General features: G+C 17.7%; 1 protein-coding gene across 2 annotated transcripts in view; it reads right to left on the reverse strand.

The window, feature by feature from the left end:
- Positions 1-6165: 6165 nt before the first annotated feature.
- The window catches only part of LOC125030594 (DNA-directed RNA polymerase I subunit RPA49-like), an 18943-nt gene continuing 12608 nt past the window's right edge, over positions 6166-12500 (reverse strand). For both annotated transcript variants that reach the window (XM_047620742.1, XM_047620733.1), the window contains 2 exons: positions 8245-8367; positions 6166-7859 (listed from right to left, as the gene is read on the reverse strand). In XM_047620742.1, coding sequence (XP_047476698.1) covers positions 7739-7859; positions 8245-8367 — 244 coding nt within the window. In that variant the 3' untranslated portion in view covers positions 6166-7738. The remainder of the gene's footprint in view (positions 7860-8244; positions 8368-12500) is intronic.

The following is a 12500-nucleotide window of genomic DNA, read 5'->3' on the forward strand; positions in this document are numbered from 1 at the left end:
TGTGTGTGTGTGTGTGTGTGTGTGTTGTGTGTATGTGATATTATTTATGTATATGTTTTATATTTATATTATATTATATTTATATTATCTATATTATTATATTGTATGTATTATATTACATTTGTTAAATATATTATAGTATATTTATGTTATATATAATTTATATATTTATATTATATATATATATTATATTATATTATATTTATATTATATTAGATTATATTTATGATATATATATATTATATTAGATTATTTATATTAATAAATATATTATATTATTTATATTAATAAATATATTATATTATATTATATTATATTATATTTATATTATATATATTTATATTATATATATTTATATTATATATATTTATATTATATATATTATATTATATTATATTTATGTTATATTAGATTATATTTATGATATATATATATTATATTATATTATTTATATTAATAAATATATTATATTATATTATATATATTATATATATATTTATATGATATATATTTATATGATATATATTTATATTATATATATTTATTTATAAATTTATATTATATTATATATTTATATTATATTATATTTATATATTTATTTATTATATCATATATTTATATTATTATATCATATATTTATATATTATATATTATATATTATTTATATATTATATATTTATATATTTATATTATATATTTATAATGTATATATTTTATATTTTATTATATATTTTTATATTATTATATATATATTTATAATTTATATTATATTTTATATTTATATATTTTATTATATTTATATATTTATATTATATTTTATATTTATTTATTATATGATATTATATTTTATATTTATATATTTATATTTATATTATATATTATATATTTTATTAATATATATATAATTTTTATAATTTTTAATTTTTTATTTTTTATATTTAATTTATATATATTTATATATATATTTTATTTTTTGATATTATATATTTTTATTATTTATATATATATTTTTTAATAATATATATTTTATTATATTTTTATATATTTATATATATATATTTTATATATTATATATTATATTTATTTTTTATATATTATATTTATAATAATATTATATATTTTTTATTTATATATTTTTTATATATATATATTTATAATCATATTATTATATTTTATATATTATATATATATTTATAATAATAAAAAATATATATTTTTTATTAATATTTATATTTTTTATATATATTTATATTTATATTTTTTAATATTTATATTTTTTTATTTTATATTTTTTTATATTTAATTTTTTATATATTTAATATATTTTATATATTTAAAAATTTTTTTTATTTTTTTTATTTTAAATTTTTATATTTTTATATATTTATAAATTTTTATTTTTTTTAATTTATATATTTTATTTTTTTTTATTTATTTATTTTTATTTTATATTTTATTGTTTATATATATTTAATATTTTATATGTTTTATATATTTTTATATTTTTATTTATTTATTTTTTATTATTTATAATATTTTATATTGATTTATTTTTTTTAATATTTATATATTTATTTATTATTTATATATTTTTTTTAATTATGTATTTATATATTATGGTATAAAAACCCACAAATGTAAAATAGTTTAATTGAAATGAGCTACAGTTTGGAAAATCCCTGGATTCCTCTTAGGTCTGAAGAGGCAAGGAGGGGGGGGTATAAACGGAGGGGAAAAGGAAACCCGCAAGAACGGGGCGGTGGGACAGAGGATGGAAAAAAGGGAGGTCAGATAGGTTGGAGGGTCGGGGGGGATGTGTGAAGGGTGGTGCATACGGGGGAAAGGCGGAGGATGTGGGAAAGGGGGAGTCTGTAGCAGGGAAAAAAACGTTGTATTTATATTAATTTATATATTTATGTATTTTAAATATTTTAATTTTTATTAAAATTTTTATATATATGTATATGTATAAATATAGAATTTTTTATTTTATATATTTTAATTATTTATTTATTTGGGGTATTTTTATTTACACATACATATCATTTTGGAAAAACCTCACTAAAAAGATAAGCCGATTTGTTGTGAACTTAAAGAAAGCAAATCTTGTATTTAGGTATGGACCAAGTCCTGTTCAGTGGAAAAGGGCAAAAGACACCCTTATTTTCCAAACTGTTTCATATTTAGAAAAGATCAGTTTTTAAAGGGGTGTTTTAGTATTTTTTAGCTTTAATTGTTGGCTGTCATGGTAATATGTTTTTTGGGGGGAAAAGCCCTTTTGGTTGGCTTAATTTGCAAAATAAATTTCAATAAAAATTGTAATTAAAATTATGTATTTATAATGTCAGAATGATAATAGCTTAACATTTTAAAAACATTAAAAAAAACTGGGGAAAATGGGAAAGGGGAATCAGGGAGGTGAAAAACTAGTAATTAGGGTGGATTGTTGAGTATTAAGTGCAAATGTTTAAAAGTTATTTACTTACCAACAAAAAGGTTATTAGTGTGATTGGTAATTTAGAAATTAGATAAAAGTTCTGAAAGTCTTTAATTTTATTAAGTGAAGTGTGAAAAGCAATTTAATCCACATAATTGAGTTGCCATAATAATTGTTGTTTTTGGTAGTTTATTTTGTTCCATCAAAGATAAAAAAAAATATTTGTAAAATTGTTAACAAAACTAAAGCCTGTTTTTAAAAAGTGCAAAAACCCCAAATCGTCTTTGTCTTACAAGCAAAGGCCAACAATCTGTACATTATTTTGGAAAGTAGAGAGTTAATTCACATAAAAGAAAGCTGCTTCTAGGGCATAACTCAAAACCAGAAGAGCGTTCACTTGAAAAGAATAAAATTAGCAATTAATAAACTTGCCAGGATTGTTTGTATTTAGTTGAAGAAATATTCTGTGCAACAAAAACAAAATAGCTGGATTGATTCCAGAATAGAAGCCTACTTGTTTTGTAATTCACTTTTACTGTCGTAAATGAGGAGTTATTGTTTCATCTTACACCAGAATAATACATACAGTTTAGAAAAGGTCAAAGCAATTCTGGGGTGATGCCATTTGTCTTGAGATGGGGGAAGTACTCTCTTCATGCTTGGCATGCACTCTCTATAGTGTGCTTGGATAATCTTTCAAAATTTAGGAAAAAGTTAAAAACCCCATTTCAAGTTCACAGATGTTTCAATGAGAAAGGTCCACACATGCTTCTTTCCAGTTGTTTCTAAAATAGGCTGTAAAGGGCAATACCTTTTTTTCTATAGTGTGTAATATATTATATATATTGTGTGTGTGTGTGTGGTGTGTGTGTGTGTGTGTGTGTGTGTGTGTGTTGTGTGTGTGTGTGTGTGTGTGTGTGTGTGTGTTGTGTGTATGTGATATTATTTATGTATATGTTTTATATTATATTATATTATATTTATATATCTATATTATTATATTGTATGTATTATATTATTTGTTAAATATATTATAGTATATTTATGTTATATATAATTTATATATTTATATTATAAAATATATATTATATTATATTATATTATATTATTTTATTTAGATTATATTTTTATATTTTTTAATTATATTTATATTTTAAATTTATTTATTAATAGATTATTTATATATATATTTTTATTATATTTATTTTATATTATATATAATTTATTTTATATATATTTATAATTATAATATTTATATTATATATAAATTTTATTATATTATATTTATGTTATATTAGATTATATTTATGATATATATATATTATATTATATTATTTTATATTAATAATTATATTATATTATATTTATATTATTTTTTTATTATTTATATGATATATATTTATATGATATATATTTATATTATATATATTTATTTTTAAATTTATATTATATTATATATTTATATTATATTTATTTATATATTTATTTATTATATCATATATTTATATATTATATCATATATTTTATTATTAATATATTTATATATTTTATATTTTATTTATATATTTATATTATTTTTATTTATAAATGTATATTTTATATTTTTATTATATATTTATATTTTTATTTTTATATTTTTATTTTAAATTTTTATTATATTTTATATTTATATATTTATATTTATTTATATATTTATATTATATTTTATATTTTTTTATTTATATGATATTATATTTTATTTTTATATATTTATTTTATTTATATTATATTTATATTTATTTATATTATTATTATATTTTATATTATTTTTATATTTTATTATATTATATTTATTTATATTATATTAATATATATTATATAATATTTTATATATTTAATATATATTTTATGATAATATATATATTATATATATTTAAATATATATATATATTTTTTATTATATATTATTTTAAATATATTTATATTTTAATATATATAAAATATTATATATATTATATATATATTAATAAAATATAATAATATAGAGTGGTGTTGAGGGAGAGTGTGTGTGTGTGTGTGTGTTTTGGTAAATAAATAAATAAATAAATAAATAAATAAAATATATATTTATTTATTTTTTTATATAAATATATATGGTAGAAAAAAACCCACACTGTAAAACTATATTATATATATATTTATATATTATATATAATATTTTATATATATATATATTTATATGTATGTATGTTTTTTATTTGTATTATATGCATAAGTTTATGAATTTTAGATGTGTTATTATATTTATTTGTATGCATTTCTAATATATGTATGTATAATAAAATATTATATATATATTAATATTATATAATATATATTAATATAACACAAAATAATATTATATTACATAACAAAATAAATATGTGTATATACATATACAATATGTTTTGAAATATGTATATGTATATATACATATTACAAATATGTTTTGAAATATGTATATGTATATATACATATTACAAATATGTTTTGAAATTGTTATGTATTATAATATTACAAATATGTTTTGATATGTTATGTAATATAAATTTTAAAATTTTTTTAATATTATATTTATTTAAATTATTTTTTTTTATTTTAATTATATTATTTTATTTATATTATATATATTTATAAAATTTAAAATTATATATATTTATATTTTTATTATAATATATTATATATTATATTTTTAAAATTTTAAATATATAATTTAAAATTTTATTTTTATATTTTATTTATATTTATATAATTATTATTAAAAATTTATTTTATATATTTTATTTTATATATTATTTTTTATATATATTTTAATATTATATTTTTAGGGGTTATATTTTTAAATTTTTAATAAATTAATTTTATATGGTGTGTTGGGTTGTGTAAAAAAAAAAATTTTTTAATTTTTTAATTTTTTTTATTAAATTTTTTTTTTTTTTAAAAAAAAAATTAAATAAATGGGGATTTTTAAAATAAATATTTAATAATTTTTTTTTATAAATTATTTTAATTTAATTATATTTTATTTTTTAAAAAAATATTAATTATTTTTTATATTTATTTTTATATTTATAGGAATTTTTTTGTTTAATTTTTAATTTTTTAATTTTATAAAAAAAAAAAATGTATTTTTAATTATAAATTTTTTTATTTATTTAAAAAAAATTAAAATATTTTTAAATTTATTTAAAAAATTTATAAAATTTAATTTTTATTAAATTTAAAAATAATTTAATTTAAATTTTAATATTTTATTTTATTAAATTATAAATTTATATTAATATTTTTTTAAATTAAAATTTTTTTTTTAAATTTAATTTATTATTTTATAAAAATTTTAAAAAAATTAAAATTTTAAAAATTTTATTTTTTTTAAAATTTTTTAAATTTTTTTTTTTTTTAAATGTTTGGGAATAAAAAAAAAAATTTATTTATATTTTTTTATTTTAATTTTTTATTTTTTATAATGTAGCAGAAAATCAGATTATTTTTTTATGCAAAACTTGGGAGTAGCCTAAAAAAAAGAAAAAGAAAAAAAAAAAATCTTGTAAGCATAAAAGAAAAACACAAAAAGGTAATTGATGAAAATCATTTGTCTTTGTAAATATTGTACATTATTCTTTCAGAATAACAAATTGTTTACTTACAGTGTCCTTAGCACTGATAAAAATTATCTAGTCATTAGGTATCATATTAAAATCTTGTCAGGGTGATATTTGGTTTATAGATGTATTGTTAATAGTCCTCCAGGGGCAAGATCTATAGCTGAAACAAACCTGTTCCATCACAACTGTATTATAGTTTTAATTTTCCCATTTATTAAGTTGAGTTAATTTATATAAACTAAGGACAGATATAGTATTCTGTCTTTTTTTTTTTCCAGTTATTTTTATTATTTATTTATTTTTGGGTTTCTTTTTACCAAAAGAATATATTCATATTGGACAGGTATGATTTTAGCTATTTTTTTCTGTTAAAGTGCAAAGAAATATTACAGATGTTATAACCTTAAATGAGGTTACTTTTTCATCCTTAGAACTAAAGTATCGCTAGGTGGTATAGATTTTTTTATAATTATAATATCAAAATGAATGCAACAAAAGCTCTTTGTTCTTTTCTCATCACCAAGAGTTATTTGTATCTTCCTACGCAAGTCATTTTAAAAGTTCATATGTACTTTTCCCTTCATTTTGCACTGCTCTCAATGGTGATTCATTATCACTACTACAGCTTTCAGTTGCAATTGCATATATTTTCTCTCTTTTGACTGTCAAATAACTGTCATGCCGTTAAGTTTAAAGACCCTTTTAACACTGAAATAAGAGTTCTAATCAATATTTATACTGTGATGCATATTGTCATTTAGTTTATGTGATATGTATATGCAAGACTGTACACGCAGTATTTTAACCTGAAGCCGCAGGGGATATCATGTACGTGTAGGCCATGCCCACTGTGTGTTTTATTTATGATTTTTTTTTTTTTTTTTACACACAGATGGCTCCACAAGCTTGAAGTCACCAATGAGCCAGTAACGAGTAGTATCTGACTCACCTGTTTACCCTTTTCCTTGCTTTTTCGAAGTATTTTCAAGTATATTGCTGTTAGTGATGTTAATAACACTATAATTATCATAATGCCTACAATAAAATAAATCACATCGATCTTGATAGCATTAGAGAATGAGAGAGAGAGAGAAAGAAAAAAAAAAAAAAATCAAGGAAAAGGGTAAAATTAGGTGAGGTTACAAGGTCTGATTCCTTTGTGGCTAAGCACTTGCAGAGCTATCAGTGTACAGAGACTTTCCACAAAATACTACAGTGAACACCTTTTCCTGGCAAGGGGTGTCGAGAATGGACTACTATTCTTTTTTTTGTTGTTTTTTTTTTTTGTTTTGTTTTGTTGACATTATTGAGTAAATATTTTCATGATTATTTCTTTATCATCAAATACTTATACAAACAGAAATAAAGCAGTATCTCGTATCAATTATATTTGTATTAAGGATATGGTAATTTTATGAAAGACTAAAGAGCATGGTTACCCATTTATTTATTTCAATCCTTTAAACTACCCTCTGTACATTTACAATACCAAATATATTACACAAACAAAATGCTTAATGCATATCTACTACTACTGTATTTTATTTGCTATTTGCATACTTTTGGTAAGGGAAATGAAAACACTGGTTAGAATTGAAAATTTAAATTTTCAATATTAAAAAACCTCTAACTATTCACAGAAGTGATAAATCCATAGGGTACTTGATTTAATGTTTCCTTATTTTTTATGTTTCTTCCCTACAAATTGCTTGGCCACTCTAGCTAAAGGCAACTGAAGTTTGTATGAAATGCCATTCAATACGTGTGAAGCTCCTATCACCCTCATCACAACCTCTAACCTGGAAAGAAAGAAAGGAAGACATTTATGAAATTTATGTAATTGGTTGGCACATCATTAAAGCTGGACTGAAAGATCATTAGGTTTATCAGCTGTGGCAAGAATTACAATTATTAAAATAAGTCCATTCACTAAACAGCTATTGAGTGCTGCAAATAGATATACATATTTTCCCTAATTAGATTCAAAGAGCAAAATCAATGATATATGTTAAATGTGTAAATTAAAATAAAATCAAGTCAAACAGGTAAATAAAGCACAGCTTGGTTTATATATAGGAAAAAAGCATACCTATATGGCTAGTTGTGTGGAGAACTCAAGAAAAAGTAAAGAATGTTATCATTTCATATTGGGCACAATTTTTTTTATCATAAAAATTAACATACCTGTTTCTATCAATGGTTATTGACTGCAGTAATGCACTCACAGACAGTTGATATTTATTTACTATGAAAGCCAGGATCAGAAGGCAGACCATCGCTCGATCTGTTGCCTCACGGTTTCGAATCCTGTAAGAAAATATTCCATGATTATTGAATAACTGCAAAACCTTTAATTTTGTGAACCTTTTTTCCTACATTTTTCCAACTATTTCTTCTCCAAACTTCCAATATAAAATTGGTGAATTAAGTTGTTAAAGTAACCAAAGCAAAACTTTTCCATATTCATTCACTGAAAGAATGTCATTCCTTTTGAATGACTGTCTACTGTCATTGCCACATCTGTGAATGTGTTTAAGTAAACCTTCCCTTTTTCTTGTCTTCACACCTGTCATTCATATTTCAATAGTACAGTAAATGTTTCAGTGGCTTAGTCCAAAGTTAACTTGATGCTGCCAAGGATGGCATATACGTAAATGCCATGCCCACTACAAGTTAGATTTACTAATTGTCTTTACATACAGATGGCTCCACAAATACTGTCACCAATGAGCTAATTAGTATTGCTAATTATAATAACTCTTTACTCTTTTTCCCTTGATTTTTGGATATCTTTTATTTTATTTTGCATTGCTATCAGTAATTAGTAATGTTGAGGACGACGATGACAACAGCAAGTGGAAAGATGAGACCAAGTGAGGTCACAAGATCTATTAATATACTCTTTGGTGGCTAATTACATTACATAGAATACTACACTGAACAATCAACTTTTTTTTTTTTTTTCAAAAATTTTAACCAAAATTAAAAACTCACATTAACCACAAAAATATACTATCCAACCTATTAAATATATAAAAAAAAATAAAAATTTACATCTATGTTTATATTTTAACCAAATATATATTTTTTTTTTTTTATACATACCTCAACCCCTATTACCTCCATCTTCTATATACCACAACCAACAAACAACAATTTATATTACAAAAAACTATATACTGCAAAACCAAAATATAATATAACAAAAATATAAAATTCTATAAAAAAAAAAATCCTAATAAAACAATTTAAAAAAAAATATAAAACTACAACAAAAAAACTATCATATACATATACCAATATAAAACATCTTTAATCTATATATCCTACTATATATCTCTTATATCTATTAATATCATAATATATCTATATATATATTATATATAATCATATCTCTATATATATATCTATATATATATATTTTTATTATATTTATTATTTATTTTATATCTATATATATCTCTTCTATATATATATATATCTATATCTATATATCTATTTATTATATCTGATCTTCTTTTATCTGTTGATCTTTCTATTTCTATTTATATTTATTAATTATCTATCTATTTATATAGCTATACTATATATATATATATATATATTTAATCTAACATAACTAACTAATATTATAAATCTCCATCTCCATATATTATATATATCTCTATCTATCTTATTTATTTCTTTATTTATTTATTTATTTCTTATGTATTTATTTATTTATCTTTCTATTTATCTTTTATCTTTATATTTATCTTCCTATTCATATTCCTATTAATATTAATATTAATCTTAATATTTATCTTTTATATATATATCTTTATATATATATATATATATATCTTCTTTCTATATATATCTATATCTTATATCTATATATACAATTTTTTTTATTATCTCTACAAATTTTTTTTAATATATATATATACCTTTTTTTTCAATATATCTCTATACCATTTTTTTCACATATCTCTCTCTACAACTTTTTTTAATATCTATATCTATCCATTTTTTCTATATATATTACCATTTTTTTTATATCTATATATACACTTTTTCTTAATATATATTACACACTTTTTTTAATCTCTATATCTACAATTTTTTTTCATCTTCTATGTATATTCTACCATTTTTTTAATATCTATATCTCCCATTTTATTCTATATGAGATACAAATTTGTTTAATATATATATATACCTTATACAATTTTTTTTGCTATATATTTATACATTTTTTTTATATATAATATTATATCTAATAAACTTCATTCTATCTATATACACCATATATATATTATATATACTAAAAAAATATTATATCTATATATATACAAAAAAATAACTATATAGATATATATATATATATATAGATATATATATATCTCTATATATTATCTATATTGATATATATATATATATATATATACCATATATAGATATCTTATCTAATTATATATACCTTATATATATATACTTCTATTCTATATATTATACTTATCTATATATTTTATATATCTATCTATATCCTTATATATATTATCTATCCTTATTATTATATCTCATATACATATATATCCTATCTATTATATATATATCTATCTCTTATCTTTTCTTATCTATTTCTATATTATATCTATATATTTCACTATCTTTTAATATATATATATTATATTAAATATCTTATTTCAATCTCTCTCTCTATCATTTACAATATATATATAGACTTATATGTTTATTACTTTAGGTTATATACTTATATATCTTCTATATTATTATCTATATACTTCTATATTATACATATATCTCATATTATATATATATATCTCTATCCTTCTAGTTTTATATTTATTTCTTTTTATCTATTATTATCTATCTCTATATCTCTTATCTATATATTATCTATATATTTATAATCATATATATCTATATATAATATATATATATATTATTTCTATATATATATTTAATTATATATATAATATATATTTATATCTATATTCTATCTCCTTATATTATCTCTATATAGTTCCTTTAATATATAGAGATATATACTGTGAGATAGTATATATATACTGAGAGATATTGATACGCTAGACTTATATCTATATTATCTATACCTTATCTAGATATTATATAGATATCTTATATATAGAGATATATATATATCTATACTTCAGTATTATCTATATATATTACATATATATCTACTTATCTCTATAATATCTATATATATCTATATCACTTATATATATATATATCTCTTATATATACGTATAGACTATATAGTATATGATATATTCCTTATATAGTATCTATATCAGAATATATTCCTTTCTCTCTATATATATATATAATATATCTATATACTATACTTATCTATATATATCTATATATATATCCTTAATATACTTTATACTTCTATATCTATACTTTCGATCTATATCTCTATATACTTTATACACTTATATATATATATATATATACTTCTATCTATATATATATATACTTATATATATATATTATATCCTTATATATATATATATATTATATCTTATATATATATATATATATACTTCTATAGATCTATCTATATACTTTATATAATATTATATCTCTTCTATTATATAGCTTGATCCTTCTATATATATCTATATATACTTATCTAATATATCTTATATATCTCGTACTTATATATCTATTATATAATATTATCTATCTATATTATTATTATATCTATCTATATATATATATACTTATTATATATATATATATATCTATATTATATTTATATATATTGACATATATATATATATATATATTACTTATATAAATTATATTAAATATTATATATATATTATACATAATTATTCTCTTACATATATATATATATATATCTCTATATTCTCTCCTATACTATCTATATTATATATATTCTATATATCTATACTATTATAATTTATATCTATTCTATTATACTCTATCTATATCTATCTTTTCACATATATCTATTCACTATTATCCTTATCTATTCTAGTCTTTCACCTATATAATACTATACATATATATCCTTATATATTCGATATCTCCTATTTATATATACTTTTTTTTAATATATATCTCTATTTATATATATTTTTTTAATATATCTTCTCTTTATCTATACTTTTTTAATATATCTATATATGTCTATATATATATAGTTTTTTTAATAATATATATAGACAATTTTTTTTTAATATATATATAATACCCCTTTTTTTTCAATATCTATCTCTACACGTTTTATTTAATATTATATATATACAATTTTTTTTCCTCTATACTCTATTTACCATTTTTTTATATATTATTATTCCAGTTTTTTCCTCTAATATATCTCATTTTTTTATCTATCTTATATCCCCTTTTTTTTCAATCTATCCTATCATATACAATTT

The sequence above is a fragment of the Penaeus chinensis genome, chromosome 2, assembly GCF_019202785.1.
Source record: "Penaeus chinensis breed Huanghai No. 1 chromosome 2, ASM1920278v2, whole genome shotgun sequence".
Classification (NCBI taxonomy): Eukaryota; Metazoa; Arthropoda; class Malacostraca; order Decapoda; family Penaeidae; genus Penaeus; species Penaeus chinensis.